We start from the raw sequence: 20246 nt of genomic DNA on the forward strand, positions 1-20246 counted from the left end.
TTTATCTCAAAATACTGAATATAGTTCCCGGTGCTATACAGTAGGACCTTGTTGTTTATCCATTCTCTATATAAGAGTTTGCATCTGTTAACCCCAAACTCCCAATCTATCCCTCCCCTTCACCCTCCCCCTTGGCAACCACAAGTCTGTTCTCTATGTCTGTGAGTCTGTTTCTGTTTCATAGATAAGTTCATTTGTGTCATATCTTAGATTCCACATATAAGTGACATCATATGGTATCTGTCTTTCTTTTTCTGACTCACTTCACTGAGTATGATAATCTTACTCTAGGTCCATCCATGTTGCTGTAAATGGCATTACTGTATTCTTTTTTTTTTATGGCTGAGTGGTATTCCATTGTGTGTGTGTGTGTGTGTGTGTGTGTGTATCACATCTTCTTCATCCAGTCATCTGTCGATGGACACTCAGGTTGTTTCCATGTACCCAAGACAATGTTGAACTTTACCCAAACCCTGTGCTCCTGGAAAACAGGGAAGGTTAAGGAATTGCCCCATCCTCTGTGCCCTGGAAAACTGCTGACTGCAAAGCACCTTCCTTCCCCACCTGAGTTAGATAGGACTCACAGATATTCCCTTTGGGCACCTAGGACAAGGCCCGACACAGACCCTCCAGATTCCCATCCTCTGTGTCATAAATGATGTCCTGAGTCATTTGTCCTCACAGATGAACTGGAACGAAATGCCTGTGAACCAAACTTGGGTTCAGCCTCTCTCCCTTTGCCCCCCAGGACCTTGAGCTTTGGCCCACCCTCAGTCTGAGCCAGCAGCCTCTCACCCCAGCACAGGGTGCTCTTAGGAAAATACTCTCTGGTCTACATTGCATCATGCCAACCTTTCACCCCACTTCCCTTTGCCTAGTTCTTTCTAGACTACAGGTCAAGGGAATCAACTGTGCTCCTGCTACAAAAAAAGAGGCTCCCCTTTTGCTAACTGCTGCTTGCTGACCTTACAGATAGAATGTTGTCCCAAATGCAATAGCCCCCCCTGCCCCTAATGCAATAGTCTCTTTCCCTCCTTCCAAGAATCCTTTTTGAATAAGAGTCCCTCCTTACTAAGTCCGGATGTGTTTTCCTTTTTTGTTCTGACAAGCACAACCCATGTGGGACTTTTAGGGTTAAATTCACAAAGGGTTCATCCCAACATCACTGCAAGTTCTTACCCTGGCGTGCTTTTTCTCAACCCCGATGGAATCGATCTGTCAATATGTCTCCTTGCTTCATCTGTTGGCATCCCCTCAACCTTTCTGTTTTCTTTTAACGAGCTGAATGACCCCCCAGTAAACAGATTCTCGAAACACAGTCATGCTTGCACAAGCTGTTTAACGTGGAGCTTCTGGAAGAAGGCAAGGGTGCTTTCTGGTAGTGACGGGGCTGACGGTGTGTAATGAGCACCGTGGCCACCTGTCACCACAATGGATCACAGAGGACACACGCTGGGCTCTTGCATCCCCACTGAGCAGGGCGTGTAGGGAACCATGTCCCCCTCTGAGTTGGATTCTTCTCTTGGGCCTTCCTTCTCCTTCACCAGCTGATCGGTGCCCAGAACTCCTCCTTTTTGGCTGAGTTACTTTTTATTTGGCACTTTCTTGAAACAGTGAGTGTTTATCAGTGCACTTCTAGCCAGTGGCACCCTGGCCACTGCTGAGAGATGTAGCAGGAATCTGTTTCATCACACAGACCGCTGGAAGGGGAGACACGGTGGCTGGGAGGTGAGAACGAATTCCTTGGGCAGGGCACAGTCCCTCCCTGCTCAGAGCTGGAGGTGAGTGATTTTCCACCACACAGGGGCGAGGAGGGGCCAGGAGCCCCCGTATGGTGCGTGGAAATGTTCCCTCAGGGAAGTCATTTGGGCTGTTGGGTTTTGATCCCTTCACGCTGGACATTTTGTGGGCTGTTCTGAAGAAAGAAACAGGTTCTACAGCCATCACTTCAGTCTCCTGGAAACTGATTCCATGCATGAGGGAGGAATTGAGTATTTGGTGATGGTTGGCCAGGTTGTTTATCTGTCCTATTTTCCTCCAAAGAAAACACAATTGTTCCCACCATGCAGGGATACGTGACTGGCATTAGCGTGCCTGCTCTGGTACTTTCCCGAGAACTGTGCTCTAGGACGTGGACGGGGGACCTACATCTATATTACAGGCAACGGGCGGCTTTATTGACTAGGCAGGTGCTTCAGACAAAGTCTTTTGTGTAACATAAAGAGCAAGTGACTCTTTTCAAATGACCATAATACTCTTAGTCAAAACCTCTTTCAGTTGAAATGGCATTAGCATACATCTTATTTTCTGGAAAATGTATTGGAAACTGCATGAGAAAGGCACATTCTATATGTTTTCTGGAGAACTAAGCTATTGGATAAAGAGGAAAACCAACTTGTTATGCAAACACCGGATTCCCCACTTTGAGGGATTCAATAACTCAACTGAAGAAATGTGTCTGGGGCTCCTCTGTGTTTAGAATGAGGCACTGTTCAAGCAGCCAGAGGTACAGTGTTGAATAAGACATGGTCCCATCCCCCAAGACATTTCTAACCTGCTTTTACAAATATTCCAGTCAAGAATTCCCAACTGCCATGCAAGTTTTTGTTTTTGTTTTTCCCATAATACCATGCAATTTTAGGGCCTGGATCTGAAAACACTGACAAGAAACAATGAAAAGAAAACAGTGACATCTACTTGGACCCAGACAGTAGTCCAAAGAAGCATAAGCTAAATAACATTGTCCTCTGTGTGATGTTTTCTTGATTATTTAAAAAACCAGAAGCCGATGCATGTTTTTTGCACTAAACGGTCACACCCCAAGACTCTCCTCTTTGATTTAAGGCTCTTTGGGGTCACTGAAGTGTCGTTTGGAAAACTGCTTCCTGATGTATAATGTTATGGTAATGATACCCTAAAGCCCGTGTAAGGGCTCTGCCAAGAGAGCTATCGATTTATCTCCTTCCCAGTATTGTTTTAAAACAAGAGGCAGCTGGGGGTCAAGAGAGAGACGCTGGGTTATAAGAGGCTTAATGCAACCCTAGGAATTTTTTTTTTTTTTTACACACTTGAGAGGAGGAAGGTTGTTCATAAATACTCATTTACAGAAACAGTTTGAGAGACGCAGAAAAGACACATTTCTCTTCCATCTGAGCATAGGATTAGACCCTTTGTAACAATGTAGGGGAGGGAAAGAGGAGAAAGTGCTAGAGTATTGGGGTTATAGCTAGAATCCAAGAGACCTGGATCAAAGCCCAGCCCTGCCACTCACTGATTATATCCATTTCGTTTATAAATTGGAATTTTTTGAACTTAGTCACCTCACATAAAGCAAAATTACCTGCCTCAAAGATAGCTGCAAGGATACAATATGATATCGCATGCAAAGGCCAAGGAAGAAAGCCTGGTACGTAGTTTAAACTCAGTAAACTGTACAGATCACTGCTACTGTTATCGTTTATAGGAGTTAGACACAAAGTATTTACACATAAGGTGCTGGGTAAGGTGCTTGCTCTCAGTACTTGAGATGGGTGGTGTGATGTGATCATTAATTTTATGTATCAATTGACGAGGCTATGGGGCCCAGTCATTTAAACGCTAGTCCACATGTGGCTTTTGTTTAGATGTGATTACATTGAAATTAGCAGACTCTTAGTAAAGCAGATTACCCTCCATAATGGGGTTGGGCAGGGGATGGTGGGATAGTGGGTGGGTCGTATCTAATCAGGCGAGGGCCTTAAAAGCAAAGATGAAAGTTTCCCAAAGAAGAAGCAATTCTCTCTCAAGGCTGCCACATAGAATCTCTGCCTGAATTTCCAGCTTTCTGGCCCACCCTGCAGATATCAGACCTGCCAGCTGCCACAATCACATGAGCCAATTCCTTAAAATAAATCTCCTGATGGATACATAGATACAAATACATCTATCTATAGTTATAGATGTAACTACAGACAGATAGGTATCTCTATCCCTGCTACCTATCGATAGCTACATCTACACCTATCTATCTACAGAGACAAAGATGCAGATAGATAGATAGATAGATGAATACAATAGATCTTTCTCTATACAATAGCTAATTGTAATTCTATTGAATCTGTCCATCTATCTATCTATCAAAATCTGCCTCCATCTCTCTCTATAGCAATAGACAGATTTAGCTATAGCTAGATAGACACAAATTCCCTGATCTCTACATCTGTATCTATAGAGATCCTCTTGGTTCTGTTTCTCTAGAGAACTTGACTAATTCAGGCTGGGAGACCGACAAGTAAATAGACAATGTGAATGCTCTGTGGTAGGTCTCAGCACAGCACAAGGTGCTATGGGAATGTACACAACCAGACTGCTCTTTTTGAAGCCCGGATTGAATAAGCTGCCCGAAAAGATGGTTGAAAATGAGAACGACCTTTAGTGGGTGGACACAAGGGTCGGAACCCCCAAGGACACAGATGAGGGACAACTAGAGGATTAAGAAGATAAAACAGTGTGATGTGAAGAGGGCATGAAAGCCCAGGGGGAGAGCTCTCCGAAGGGCAGGATTCATCCTATGGGAATACCACACGGAGTGTAAGTTAGACACTGGGAGGTTTGCATTTGGGATTTCAGGAGGGTCTTGGCACTGCATGAAACTTAGATGCAAGGCACGGCCGTGGAGGTGGCTGGAGGGGAATGACGGAGAAGGTCCTGTGGGTGAGAAGAGCAAGAGCTCAGTGAGTGCCGTTCCCCGGAGATGCTCAGGGCAAAGATACTCAGCCACCCAGTGGGGAGCAGTTCAGGGTAGCGGCAGCCTCAGGGAAGGCCCCGATGGTGGAAGAGACGGCGGGTGAACAGGCTGAGAGAGTGGAGGGCCTCGGTGTAAAGCTAAATGTCCTGGAGGTGGGAGAGCAGCGAGAGGCTGGGTCAGGAGCCAGGGCGGAGGGGCCGGAGCTCAGGAGACACAGGCGGGCGCCATGCCCAGACGGGCCCAGCTGTCTGGGGCTTCTCAGGAAGTCCTGGTCCACTGGCCTCAGCCTCAGATGCACGTCGGAACCGGCCGGGGAGCTTTTCAGATATTGCTGCCCGGGTCCCACCCCAAAAATGCTGTTGTCGCTAGCCCGTCTCCCTCCTTCATGATTTATGTGCCAAAGACTACCTTTCATCATCACCACAATTGTGCCCACGCATCCCCGCGCTGGCCAATGCTGTTGACTCACTCCCAGGGTCTACTGAGACCAGCAGCTCCACGGGTACATGGCCCTGGACACTGACTCCGTTTCTTCAACCCCCGGCAGGGCTCCAATAGACAGCCTGGTCCCCAAAGCGTCTGTGAAAAGGAGGCAGGGGAGTCCATGTGGACTCGGAGGGGGGTGTGGACGCCTCCAAAATCACAGAAGGGTGAGATACCCAATTACCAACCAGCCAGCCACCCACAGAAACTCCCCTGAAGGCATTCGCTCTTGAGGTGGATGTGGGCGTTGCACCTCACAGTCCACAGATGGCCTGGTGTTCCACCTCCCCCAAGCCCACAGGGGTCACTGTCTCTTGGCAGCTGTATCAAGGGTGACTCTATCACAGTGAGCAACCAAGGGGGTATGAAAGAATGTCCCCCACGGGAGGCCCATTCTAGGAACAAAGGCAGATCTCCCAGCTCTCTGGAACAGATATCTTGGCAAAAGCTAATTAGCCTCTAAACCCTAATCACAACTAAGGCACACAAGCTACTGCATCTGATAACATGAAAGGTATAATCACACTTTCGCAGCACAGAGTACTTTCACCTGTTTAAGCAAATCTGAACGGAAAAAATATATATCATTTTACAAGTTTTTTACAAACACCCGTAGCTCTAGACAACAGATGTTGACTTAAAGGTATAATCATATTTTCCAAGCACAGAGTACTTTCACCTGTTTAAGCCAATCTGAACGGAAAAAAAATATATCATTTCACAAGTTTTTTACTAAACACCCGTAGCTCTAGACAACAGATTTTGACTTAACTCAGCGATGAGCTGCCATTCATCCAACATTTAGCCATATTGTAAAATCAGGTTTTGGAAGCTATGCTGCTATTTAAAGCTAAAGGTTGATACAGTACTTACTTAGTGTTGTGGAACACTGCAGAATGCAAGAAGGGACCTGCAAAGGGCCTCTTAAAAGAAATAGTTCCTTTTTGGCAGAAAATATCATTGGAGGGTCCCCCACGGGTAGGGGAGTGGGCAGTGCACAGAAGATGGGCTGACACTGCATTTGAGAGTGGAAACAATACACCCAGCGTGCAGAGTAGACTGGGCTTCTCCTACTGGGCCATACGTGCTGGGCCGCTTTGCATTCACCTTCTAAAATGAAACTTCCCCAGACAATAATTACTCATGTTTTCAGAGAAGAGAATAACCATTGCTCTCCTGGTGTCTCCAAACTCAGAATTTCAGGGTCTAATTCAGACGTACTCACTTAACAAGCCAAGCTTTTATCCATAAAGTAAGACTAGAGGAAAAGAGAGAATGATTTTTATGATAGGTGGGGGTCAGTGGATGTCACAGAAACTTCTAGATGCAGCCCCAGCCTTGCACCCTTAGGGTCAAGGCTGCACCACCAACAAGATGGTGGTCCAAGTTCATGGGGCCACTTGGTGGATCCATTTACATAGGTGGTGCTCCTGGAGCTTTACACAGCAGCTCCTATATAATTCTGGACATTAATAGGCTCAAGCAGACTTGAGAACAGCCCTTTTGAAGTAAGGTTCAGCCTCACTGTCTCAGCTACTTCCTTGGGGAATTCTGAACGTGGGTTCCATTAAAAAAACAATACAGCAGCAAAGGGGCATCCTACCACTGCTTCTTTGGAGATTTCACTCCCACATGATACCTCTTGGATGAGAATCAAAGCTTTTCGTGTACCTACCATTCTAGGAGCCGAAATACCAAGGCGAAAACCCTCCCATGTGATTGTTTGAGCACAGAATACAAACAAAATAATTAGCAACTCAAAGGGCATTTCAAACACGCGCCAACACGGAACCATGCGAAACAGGGAAGATTCCTGTTTGTAAATTCCGACTACTCAGACAGACTTTAAGGATTCATATCCTAGGCAACAGAAATGTGCTCTGTAAAAGAAATCTTCCCAGAGGCTCCTCCACATTTGCCACGGTTAAGCGTACATTTAAATAAACGCGGGGTTTCTTACCTGTCTACCAAGTGGTCCTTTTGCAAATCAGCTCCCTGCTCTCCATGTTACTCCACGAATGAGCAGAAACAACCAGATCTCGTTGTGGGGACCACAGGCTGTCCTCCTTGTGGAAGCGCAGTAGAAACTTCAGCATCAAGCCTTCAGAACGTAGATGCCAAAGTCTAAAGTGCAATTATCTAAGAAGAGAGGGCTTGGTACAAAACATCGATGGCCTGCAAAGAGGAAAATGGCATCTTTGACTGAAAGTCAATAGTACACACATTCATGGAGTTTCTTCCCCAGAATAGAGACTGTTTCTATGTTGACACACATCTTCTGTACCTTAAAGGATGGTCGATGAAATACATTTGAGACACTGGAGTGCGTTTATGGCAGTCATAGGATAAGTCATTATTTCCATGTGCTGTGGTTTGAGTTTGTGACTTTGGACACATTGATCATTAAGGCAGAGGGGAGATACAAGTATTGACAAACTCTCAGCAGCACCTAAGCTAGGATATCCCAGAGGTGGCTACCTGGGGCCTCTGCTTGGGGCCCCACGTGATGGGGCTCCCAGGTCAGTGATTCGAGGAACCAAAGGCAGGTAGTCTCTCCATCACCTGCGGCTAGAACGCTGAGGCCCTTACCCTACCAGGCCATAAAAAGCCCCACCATGGCAAAGAGAGTCAGCACAATGAAAAAGGCATGGGATCCGTATTGAGAATATGAACCTGGGCTCTGCCATTTTGCGGTGTGGTGGCCACGGACTTGGCAGGAATATGGCGAAGGACCTCCTGGAAATTCTTGGATTTCAGGCCCTCGAGACCTCCTGTCCTGGCAAAACAAATTCTCCACATGGCCCAGCCCCACTAGCCTGGACACCGAAGTTTAGGGCCAGGGTCCTAGGTTGTCGTGAAATGGTCCTTTCCCCTGATGAGCTCTCATGCAACAGGTGGCCATTAAACATTGCTTAAAGGATGTGAGGCATTCGGGAATACCCCATAGCTATGGTTTCCAGAAGATTCCAGTAAAAGAGGAAACTCTGTCCGCTTTCTTTATTTTTCAAGCCCAATTCTGTAGAGTTCACTGTGCCCTCTGTACCTCATGAGGTGTGATATCCTAGAGGCCCTTTGGCTTTTCAGTGATCTCTTCGATGGAACCCAAGATGGTCTTCATGCTGAATTCCATCTTCAGTGGGCAATATCGTATATAAAGTTCCTTCTGAAAGAAAAGGGAAAAGAACCAGAATCAACAATGGAAACGTATCTGTTTTACTCTGTGTTGTTTAAATTATTGGAATAAAGAAAGTAACCTTAAGTTTAATTTTAGTTTTAATTTGCTTTTAATAACTTGTCCAGATTGAATTTACCACTAAAGCATGAGAAAATAGCAATAATTGACTCCATTTAGGTCAAATGTTGGTAATGATGTTTGATCAAAGGCAGATTATCTAACAAAGGAACAAATGACAGATTAAAAACAACAACAAAGAAGACATAACAAAACCAAAGAGGAAAAAAAACTTTCAAGAATCAATTCTGGGCCATCTGAGCCAAGGAATATTTTTGCAGATTGGGATGGTAAGTCATGACAGTACTATGAAGCTACCAAAAGCAAAAAGGTAAGGCTTTTGATACAGCTGAAAATGTGAACTGTATTCCACAACCTTGGTTTCCTGTCTCTTGATAAAGCAGCCTGCATTCAATCCTTTCCCAAGTCCATCCGCCAGCCTCATGACCCCTGAACTTTAGATGTCCAGAATTGAACCTCAAAGCAACAGTAAATAGGATTGCTGGCTAAAGCTCTGGACCAGCTCATTGAAGACATTGCCAGGACCACATATCAAGGAACAGGCAGAGGATAAGTATCGTTAGACATGAAACAAAAACTCAAGGCTCATGGCTCAGAGTTGCTTCTAGCTTAATACTAAGTTATTTAATATTTACTGTTATAAAATGTTATAACAATGTTATAATATATAAAATATAATGTAATAATTTAATGTTATATTATATAACACTGTTATCTTCCAAAGTATGTCTTCTTGCAGCTAAATCAGCAGGCAATTGGTACAATTTGACCATACCAATCAATACACTGTGATTAAAATATTTCAAAATAAATACAATGCAGGAGTTTTGGTAAGTGCCATTTTTTAATTTTGTTTAGTTCTTCAGTCATAGTTGATCACTGCCCTCCCCCGCCCTGATCTAGATAACACTAACAAAAATATGTTCTCCACGACTCAGCCTGTCCTAGACATATTGATGAAGAGATCAGAGGGAATTGTTAATTACAGAGTTCTAGACTGTAAGTTTGTTCCACAAACTCCTTGCAGATAAAAATGAAAGTAATAAATTAGCTGTCACCACTTTGGAGATAAAGACAGTGGCATCTCACTGTCATGGGCATTGCTTTATAGACACAAATGGCATATTTAAGGAATGAAATACGAAGGGGGGAGATACGCACAAACGAAAAATAAGGTTGCTGAATTCATCACAGGTGAGATATTCCTTGGTGTAAAAAATTGGTTGTGCAGCTGTGATCCTGCAGCAGTGCCTGCATAGAAATGTTTAAAATGTGTTTTTAAGTGCACGTGCTCCTAGCAGCATTTTACTGAAAGATGAAACACAGCATCTGGTCTCCTGCTCCGTCACCCTTCTCAGAGACAGATTCAAGCATCTCCAGATGAGTAATATCCATGAATTCTGAGGTTAGTGATGGAAATTGATGCTCCATCCCTGCTGAGAACCAGGAGTGACTGCAGGTCCAGGACTAAGGAAAGGTTGGACCCCAACAGTTCAGGCTGGTCCTCACTAATGGTTTCAGGGTGAAAGGCACATCTTTAACACTGGTATCACTGTTATAACTCTTCATTTATTTTTATCCTGTTTATTATTTTTCGATATACTTTTAAAATTTCCCCATAAAGTCTTTTCACCAATTTTTTTTCTATTCATTACTAATCCTTCATATTTTGGGGACTTCTGCGAAAGATATTTTCTGAAAGTGTGGTGTGGTCTAATAATTGCCAGCATATAGATATACAAGTGATGGTGAATATTTATGTTGTATCCAGCAACCTTGATAAACCCTCATCGATTCTAACAATTTATCTGAATATTCTTTGAGATCTGAGGTTTTCAAGGTAGACAATGAATAAGCTCTGAAGGATAACAGCCTCTTCCTTTTATAATATTCATACCTTTCATTTTATTTTTTCTTATATCATTGAGCTGGACTTTAGTATTGCCAACACAAAGCTGAATGGGGGTTGTAACAGAAAGCATTCTTACTCCTGATCTTAAACAGCAATACTTTTACCTTTTCACTATCAAATATAATAGTGAGTTTCAACTCGTTTTTTTTTTTTTTGATAGATATTATTTATCAGTGTAGGAAAGCTATTTCCTATCCGTAACTGCTAAGGATCTTTTTTTTTAATAAGTCAGGAATAGATATCGACTTGATCAAATGATTTTTCTTCATCAGTTAAGATAATCATACAGGTTTTTCCCTGGTAATTAACAGACTGATCTTTCTAATGTTGATCCAGGTTTGTATTACTAGGATAAATCCATTTTTTTTCATGATTATTATTCTTTATAGCTTGCTCGATTGTTTTGTTAATATTCTGTTTAAGATGTCTGTCCCTATATTTAATAGGATTTATTCTCCTTGGATAATTTAGTTATTAAAGTTAGGCAGTCTCAAAAAAATGAGTTAGGGCTTCCCTGGTGGCACAGTGGTTGAGAGTCCGCCTGCCGATGCAGGGGACACGGGTTCGTGCCCCGGTCCGGGAAGATCCCACGTGCCGCGGCGCGGCTGGGCCCGTGAGCCATGGCCGCTGAGCCTGCACGTCCGGAGCCTGTGCTCCGCAACGGGAGAGGCCACAACAGTGAGAGGCCCGCGTACCACAAAAAAAAAAAAAAAAAAAAAAAAAAAATGAGTTAAGTTTGTTTTCTTTGTTCTCTGGAAGAGTTGTAATAGTTTGAAATTACTTGTTGATTGTTAGATTTAACATATAAAACCATCAGGGCACAGGCTTTTCTTTGGGGAAAGTTTTCATTTGTTTGTTTTTGTTGTTGTTTTTACGACTAACTCAGTTTTTATAGTTTATTTCTTCTTGAGTCAGTTTCATTTTTCTAGAATTTTGAACGTTTACGTTTTCAGCTTTATTGCCATAAAGCTGAAAATGCTATCATTTTATTATCTTCTTGACCTCAGAAGCATCTATACTTTTAAAAAATAGTTTCTGTTTGTTCTCTCCCCCATCACCTTCTCCTTGCCTCTCCTCCCCTCCCCTCCCCCACTCTTCCCTTCTCTTCCCTTTCCTTCCCTCTCCCCTGTCTCTCTCCTATTCAGTCTTGCCAGAAGGTTTCCAGTCTTACTAATTTATTCTTTCGGACTTGTGGAAGGTTTAACCTGTTGTTCTTTTCCTAACTCCCTGCTCTAGATGCTCAACTCATGGACTTCCATCCTATTCCTGTCCTCATATAAACGTTTAAGGCTTTAAATTTCCCTCCCAATACTGCTTTATTGCATTCCCCTTTAAAAAGTATATAGTGCTATTATTGTTTATCGATATTTTCAGTTTCCTTTATGACTTCTTTTTTGACCCACACAGTTGTTCTTTTTTTTAAGGGTGTGCTTTAAAATTTCTATATGGAGATTTTCCATGTATCTCTTTGTTCCTGATTTCTAACTTAATGCATCATGGGGAGAGAATGGGACATATCCTATGAGCGTGATGAGATTTACCTGATAATCTGCTTTATGAACTGGGTTCAATTGTCAAAATTATTCCTTATATTGTATTGAGATACATATCTTTCATTTGCAGGCTGCAATGTCCTTTCGCTAACATGAAACGCATGCTTTCTTTTTTTTTTTTTTTTTTTTTTTTTTTTTGCGGTATGTGGGCCTCTCACTGTTGTGGCCTCTCCCGTTGCGGAGCACAGGCTCCGGATGCGCAGGCCCAGCGGCCATGGCTCACGGGCCCAGCCGCTCCGCGGCATATGGGATCCTCCCAGACCGGGGCACGAACCCGTATCCCCTGCATCGGCAGGCGGACTCTCAACCACTGCGCCACCAGGGAGGCCCGCATGCTTTCTTTTCATTGTATTTTGTTTTAAAAATTTCCACAATATAGGGCAGTTATTGAATTGCTGAGCAATGTTAAAAAAAATTCATTCAAGTATGTTGATAGAGTGCTTAGTACATGCTCATTATGGCTGTACACTAGGCATTAAGAATACAGGGATGGGGCCTCCCTGGTGGTGCAGTGGTTGAGAGTCTGCCTGCCGATGCAGGGGATATGGGTTCGTGCCCCGGTCTGGGAGGATCCCATATGCCGCAGAGCGGCTGGGCCCGTGAGCCATGGCCGCTGAGCCTGCGCATCCGGAGCCTGTGCTCCGCAACGGGAGAGGCCACAACAGTGAGAGGCCCGCGTACCGCAAAAAAAAAAAAAAAAAAAAAGAATACAGGGATGACAGAGACTAACACAGTGCTTCTTCCCATGGACTTAACTTAGCATCTAGATGGGCAGAGAGATAAGTGCTCACATAGTTATTTAGTTATTGTTGTGTTAAATGTCACAGAGGGAAAGTACAGCGTGCGATGACGCAGGTTCTTTCTGAGATCAAGTACAGTGTCTATAGCATGCGAGTCATCACTAGCTGTACTCAGAAGTCTTGGCACAGAAACACCGAAGAGTCACCCAGGAATATGGCTCATCAAGTACAGGTGTATCCCTCTAGCCTGCTGTGTCTCTCCTCCTCTCCCCCCTCCTTATCTTCACCAGTTCCTAGTGATTTGTCCTCTTTTCCTTTTCTCCCACTTCCGTTCATTGTTTGGCTCCTAACGACCATAGTGGTCTTTCTCTGAAAACATGTTACGTACTGGATGCTTGGGACAAACCTCCACAACTCTGCAGGTGTGATCTGTTCAGTAGAGTTTCTGATGTCACTCACACTCCATCAATTGGTTTTTTCCAAACCAAAAGTTACACGGTTTACCAAATTTGGCTCTTAACTGAGGATGTGCATATAGAAATATGAAAGAATATTTTAAGTAGTTACCATGCTCTCTGTTATTATAATGAATGCAATCACAAAATGAGGTCCAAAGTAAGGTCATTTCCATTTCTGTCATGTTCAACATCAACATTCATTTGTATTGTAATTGTGTGAGGTGTGAGATTATGGGAGGTTTTTTGTGTGTGTTTTTGTTTGGTTGGTTGGTTTTGGTTAGACTGATTATGCTGAAGGCTCATATTGCCACGGCAGTCGATTAAAATGTCTGGCTATTTTTGTTTTTACCATCGATCAGCCCTGTCCCCGCAAGCTGGTACTTGAGTGGCTGGTGTATTTGAGCAAAACGTGGCACTTTGCTGCTACTGGTCTCCATCTTGTTGGATTCATTCCATTGATCCAGGCCAGCAAGTCTCCTCTGGACCTTGTTTCTTCTTTTCTCTTTTTCATTCCTGGTTTCTTTTGGTCTCAGTTGTGTCATTCAATGTATTTGCTAATCACTACTTTGCACCCTGATCAGCAGGCTATCCCCTTCCTTGTCCAAGCCTCCCCAGCTGAAATGGCCAACAGGAGAGCCAGAGAGGGACTATGAGAAGCATACTCCAGCTGGACATCCATCCCTTAATCATCAATTTCAATAATGTTAAGCTGATCTTGGTTGATCCCAGTCCTCAAGGCTAGGACTGAAAACACTGTCAAAATTCTGCTCAGATGGAGATCGTGTCCTTCAAGTCAACTGCGTTTCTTGTATTTATTAGTCCAGTGAAGTGAGTCTTGTCTGGGAGGGCCTGTTAATGATGAGCCCACCCTGACTCACAGTGACCTCCACTTTCTTAGTTAAGTGCTCACCGGCCGCCTTTTTAAATACTCCATCTCCAAATGACCCTCGGGGAGGACATTAAGCTCACGTTCCCTCAGAGCTTTGGCTTCCTCAGTGATCTCAAGCGAGTTCTAACCACCAGCTCCAGCCTCCTCTTCTCAGCTGTCCCCGCTTGACCTCTTCCTGGCATTTTATATTCTCAACCACCCCATCTTCCTTGGTCACACATTTGTGCAATTCATCTTCTCCTTGGTCTTTGAAATATCAGAACATGTGTTCACTTTCAGTCTTGGGGATGGAAATCTCTGCTGTCTTATAATGATTTCTCAACATTGCCAGTGATGATGAGTCCGGACAATGCACAAGCTCTTTTGAGAAGCAGCTTATCCAGGCTAGAAAATCTCTCCTCCATAACCAGGTTTCCCTTATAACCTCCTTGTGGTCTTAGGATTTTAAGGTTCTTCTAAATGTTAATTTCACAATTACCTGTAATTACCTGACTTCTCAAAGTCAGAGAAGAGGAAGCAAAAATGAAATTCCAAGAGATACTCCCCCTTGTGAAAAAACTAGTCAATGGTTCTGAACACTATTTAGGTGATGGTGCACCTGGAATTTAAAATACTGTCTGTTTATACAGCAGAAACTATAGCACAGCATTGTGAAGCAATTATACTCCAATAAAGATGTTAAAAAAGTAAAAAGTAAAAAATAAATAAAATAAAATACTGTCTGTGAAACGCCTTGATATAATGAAAGACCATGATTATCGGTAGCTATTTTCATCTTACAATCAATCTGGCCAGCCAAAGGTATTATATGTGACAAGTACTCTAAAGCAGGGGTCCACAACCCCAGGCCGCGGACCAGTAGTGGTCCATGGCCTGTTAGGAACCGGGCTGCACAGCAGGAGGTGAGCAGTGGGCGAGAGAGTGAAGCTTCATCTGCCGCTCCCCATTGCTCCCCATAACTCCCATTACTGCCTGAACCATCTCCCCCCACCCCTGGTCTGTTGAAAAACTGTCTTCCATGAAACCGGTCCCTGGCGCCAAAAAGGTTGGGGACCGTTGCCCTAAAGAACACATAAAAACTACAGCTATGAACAAATACATATACCTTCCCAGCACAAGATATCAAAGTCATCCCATTCTGGGTTTTTCTGCTAACACAGACATATCTCACAGATGTTGCAGGCTCAATTCCAGACTACCATAATAAAATAAATATTGCATTAAGAAACTAAGACAGATTTTTTGTTTCCCAGTGCATGTAAAAGTTATGTTTACACTACACTGTAGTCTATTAAGTGTGCAATAGCATTATGTCTAAAAAATCAACGTACATACGCCAGTTTAAAAATACTTTATTGGGGGGTCTTCCCTGGTGGCGCAGTGGTTGGGAGTCCGCCTGCCGATGCGGGGGACACGGGTTCGTGCCCCGGTCCGGGAGGATCCCACATGCCGCGGAGCGGCTGGGCCCGTGAGCCATGGCCACTGAGCCTGCGCGTCCGGAGCCTGTGCTCCGCAACGGGAGAGGCCACAGCGGTGAGAGGCCCGCATACTGCAAAAAAAAAACTTTATTGGGACTTCCCTGGTGGTCCAGTGTTAAAGAATCCACCTTCCAATGCAGGGGATGTGGTTTGATCCCTGGTCGGGGAACTAAGATCCCACATGCTGTGGGGCAACTGAGCACAGGTGCCACAACTACTGAGCCTGCATGCCTCAACTAGAGAGCCCGAGTGCCACTAACTACATAGCCCACGCTCTCTGGAGCCCACACACCACAACCAGAGAAGAGAAAACCCGCACGCCACAACTAGAGAGAAGCCCATGAACCGCAATGAAAGATCCCACATGCCACAGTGAAGACCCTGAGTGCCACAACTAAGACCCGATGTAGCCAAATAAATAAATAAATACATATTAAAAAATAAAATGAAGTAAAAATACTTTATTACTAGAAAATGCTAACCATCATTTGAGCCTTCAGCGAGTTGTATTCTTTTTGCTGGTGGAGAGTTTAACATGTTGCAAGAATTACCAAAACGGAACACAGAGAGTCGAAGTGAGCAAATGCTGTTGGAAAAATGGTGCCAATAGATTTGCTCAATGCAGCATTGTCACAAACCTTCAAAATTTGTAAAAAGCGCAATATCTGTGAAGTGCAATAATATGAGGCCTGCCTGTAATTGCTTGCTTCCTATTGATTTATTGAACAGAGGAGGTTAGTACTTAAAAATAAGAGAAGGCGGGGGACTTCCTGGTGGTCCAGTAGTTAAGAATCCACCTTCCAAGGCAGGGAATGCAGGTTCGAGCCCTGGTCGGGGAACTAAGATCCCACATGACATGGGGCAACTAAGCCCATGTGCTGCTACTACTGAGCCCATGCACCCTGGAGCCCGTGCACCACAACTAGAGAGAAGGCCGCGCGCCACAACTAAGGCCCGACACAGCCAAATAAATAAATAAATAAATATTTTTTTAAAAAAGAGAGAGAGAGAAGGCATAGGATGCCAAACAATTAGGAAAAAGAATTATGAGAGGAAATATTTTAAGTTGAGACTATTTTGTTATTCAACTTAATTCTGGTGAGTTGTGAAAAGACTATGGCCATCACATAATTTTAGAAGCAAGGATCCAAGGCAAACTTGGTGTGCACAGGACACCTACTAAGCTAGGTGGGTCCCCAAAGCTTCCATTACCTACTTGAGACAAGCAGTTACCTGAGTGGAGTTAGTTCTCACCTATCGTTCTACTTTGGGAATTAGTGGCTTTTCTGAGGTAAAAAGTCAGTAAAATCCATTATTTATTTCTCATACCCCTCGATCTCTATTTCATAAAAGGATTAAAGACAACGTCAGATTCACCTAAAGAAAGACAAATGTTTGAAGAAGGCGGACAGATGTGAAGTGCTCCAAAGCAAAGGAGAAGTAGTTAGATGCCATGGGATGGAGAGATTTTTGATTTCTCAAGTTTGTTATCGCCTATATATTTCCCCCTTACAGATTACCACTTAAGCCCTTAAATAACTAATGAGTGTATATTCCTTTTTTCCAGGAGTATCATGGAATTGGCACTCAAGAATGATCCTGCTTCTTTTCTGCATCCTGCCCTTTGGTCCCCACTTTGCCTTTTCAAGCAAGGTCTTGCCTTTGGGGCTTTACCACCTATGCTGAAGACTATATTGGAGGTGTTCCCTCTCCCTCAGTATGTCCCCATCACTCTGCCCAAGTTTTACTTTAATTGGCAGCGTTTCTTCATATACTGTGGTTCAGCATCTGTGTGGTTATTCACCTCATCAAAGATGGGATTTAGTTTTACTCTTTTCTTTCTCTTCATTGTTTTCCATTCCTTTAGTCAGGAAAGGAGAAATATCAGTAACTAGGCTTACCAATAGAAAACTCATTTTTGTTTGTTTCTAAAATTGTGAAGGATAAAATGAATACAACATGCTTGTTCTCCTTATTGTACCTGCTGTACAATTTCATATGGATTTCTTATATGTTTTTAATATTTTATTTTATTTTATTTATTTATTTTGGCTGCATTGGGTCTTTGACACTGCGCACGGGCTTTTCTCTAGTTGTGGTGAGCAGGGGCTACTCTTTGTTGCGGTGCACGGGCTTCTCATTGCACTGGCTTCTTTTGTTGCAGAGCATGGGCTCTAGGCACCTGGGCTTCAGTAGTTGTGGCATGTGGGCTCTAGAGTGCAGGCTCAGTAGTTGTGACGCACGGGCTTATTTGCTACGCGGCATGTAGGATTTTCCCAGATCAGGGATCGAACCCGTGTCCCCTGCATTGACAGGCGGATTCTTAACCACTGCATCACCAGGGAAGTTCTATGTTTTTAATATTTTACTCTGTGGTCCATTTCCCCTACTAGACTGCCAACTCCATCAGTATTGGTCCATCTTGCATATGTTGGTTGAGCGAGTTGAATCGGCCCAATTAGAGAAAAGGTCTTGTGATCTGCTCATTTCATACAAGTCCTTGGGGTGGAAGGAGCAATATAAATCTGGTCGCATTTACTTTTGTAAATTTGGTCACATTTACTTTTGTATACAAGACTGACACTATTAGGATGACTGACATCATTCTATATGGCTGTTATTCCCCTCCATTTTCAAAATGAGCTGCTATCAGATCTACTTCAAATTGACTCCATCTGAATATGAACAAGTGCATTTGACATAATGAGTGTCGTTTGGTCAGGTTCGAGGAAGGACTTTTAATTTCCTTTGTTTCACTTTCCATGGAAGTCTTTCTTTCACGTCCTCCTGTTTATTTTTACAAACCCAGGGATACCTGCTGGGCCACGAATAGACTCAGCTTGGTTATACCTTGCTTCATATTTTCGGCATCCTTTTCCATCGTCCTGTAGATAAATTAATATCAGAGAATTTGGGAACAGGAAGTAATCTTAGAATCTGTCAACTCCCGCTCCTTTACTTTACAGGCTGAGGAACAGAGGTCAAGATGCTGCGAGACGCATGTAAGTTCTCAGAGCTGGTGAGCAGTAGAGCTCATTTTCCTGAGATCTAGTCTCATGTTCTTTCTATTACACCTCCATGCCTCTATTTTGAACTTGAGCATCAGCTGAGTAGAAAAGTACGTCTGATGTAACGGCAATTGTGTCCTTGGAAATATACAGCATCACCCTCGCACTCAACAACTTGTTGGCAGGGATCCAAACTTCTGTCTTACCTCCAAGTAAAAATAAAATATAATGTATGTCATTAGCACAAATATGACATTTAGGTGAATTCAGGGCACACTGAAGGCTTCATGTTTATGGTGATGAACATCTTTTTTTCTTTCACGTAGATGTCCTTTCTTTATGTTTACCACAGTTTCAAATTCCTTTCTTTGCAGAAGATGATATACTATAGCAGAATATTTTTACTTTGTCACTCACTTTTTTTTTTCTATTTTAAATGATTTCTTAAAAATATATCAAACAAATGGTGAAAATAATGGTTTGAGGAAGGTTATTTAAGCAGCTGACTTTGGCGGTCACAAAAAAGACACTTAACTGCAGGGTAGGCAAGAAAATAAAGACAGACCAAAAAATTCAAGTGCACGTGATTTGGGTTTGGGTGGTCAGCTGGATAATAATAGCCAAAATGCAACTCCATCCATGGGAAGCAGAGAGAAAAATACTTTCCTTGAGCACAAGAGTACCGGCAAGCCATGTACTGCAGAAGCATGATGTCGAAAGGGTAAGGGACTCGTGATATTGCAGGCACTCCCACAGACCTAAGCCCGATGGCTTTGGCAGCAAAGAGAAGAGAGAAAAGCCAAGCAGAGGCAAATGTGAACAAAACAAGCGACAGAAGCAGCCAGCCATGCCACCCTTATAAGCACCAAGAGGCAATGAACCTGTCAGCGGGGCTTTCCACGCAGAGTCTCGCCAGGCCAAGATGTAGTAACCATCAAAGGAGGTTTCCAGGCTTACGTTCTTCATGCTTGGTGCTAAGCATCCTGGGACAGCCGCACATCCCATGTCTCCTATCTGACGGTCTCTGCCCATTTGGGGGGCACACCAGTCCTGATGTTCTAACTTGACGTCTTCAGTAGGACAGGCTGTCCCTGCAAGTGCCCGCCCCTGTGGCACTGCCATTTCTAGCGAGGCGAGGTCTCCCTCTGCTTCCTCCCCACCTCCCCTCGGCTGCTGAGACCCAGCTGCTACCCTCTCCCTCTCTGGAGCTTGGAAAACCCTTCCCTTGTCTGATGGACATGTTGGGAAACAGTTAGCAGGGGGTGGGGGGTAAGAGTCAAACCTCACAGAGTGCTTTTGGATAGGAGAGAGAGATTAGGAAACTGGAACTTAGTTTTCTACTGATGCCTCTTTTTAGAATTTTCTATTATTTGGCTAGAGACTGCCAAGGTTGGTTCTAAGGAGTGATTTTTCTCTTAACTAGAGACTGAGCTGGACACTTCATGCTAAGAAAAGACATGGTGCTTGTTCTTGAAGTGCCCCCAGGCCATTGGGACAGATGGACAATAGACAGTGCTCAGGGATGTTAAGTAACAAATGGTGGAATGCCACCAGAGCCCAGAGGGGAGCAGCCAGGTTCAACCTGGGGTTAGGGACGGGCACTTGAAGGAGTGACCCCTTGATTTAGGATTTAGACCTCTGTCTAAGCATTTCTCAGGAAGGAGAAAGAACAAAGTTGGGAAATAACACCACGTGCATGTGTGTATATATATGTGGTCCTACCCAGAACATCCATAAGACATTTGG

The 20246-nt window shown here is 43.7% G+C and overlaps 1 protein-coding gene and 1 long non-coding RNA gene across 2 annotated transcripts in view; both read right to left on the reverse strand.

The window, feature by feature from the left end:
• The window catches only part of LOC309796507, a 308229-nt gene extending 300734 nt beyond the window's left edge, over positions 1 to 7495 (reverse strand). Inside the window, exon 1 of the long non-coding RNA XR_014292467.1 lies at positions 7170 to 7495. This is a non-coding gene — a long non-coding RNA (uncharacterized lncRNA). The remainder of the gene's footprint in view (positions 1 to 7169) is intronic.
• Positions 7496 to 7515: 20 nt separating this feature from the next.
• Positions 7516 to 20246, reverse strand: part of PUDP (pseudouridine 5'-phosphatase) — a 132264-nt gene continuing 119533 nt past the window's right edge. The window contains exon 4 of the mRNA XM_082609706.1: positions 7516 to 8372. Coding sequence (XP_082465832.1) covers positions 8271 to 8372 — 102 coding nt within the window. The 3' untranslated portion in view covers positions 7516 to 8270. The remainder of the gene's footprint in view (positions 8373 to 20246) is intronic.

This window comes from Mesoplodon mirus (genome assembly GCF_964341445.2).
Source record: "Mesoplodon mirus genome assembly, chromosome: X".
Classification (NCBI taxonomy): Eukaryota; Metazoa; Chordata; class Mammalia; order Artiodactyla; family Ziphiidae; genus Mesoplodon; species Mesoplodon mirus.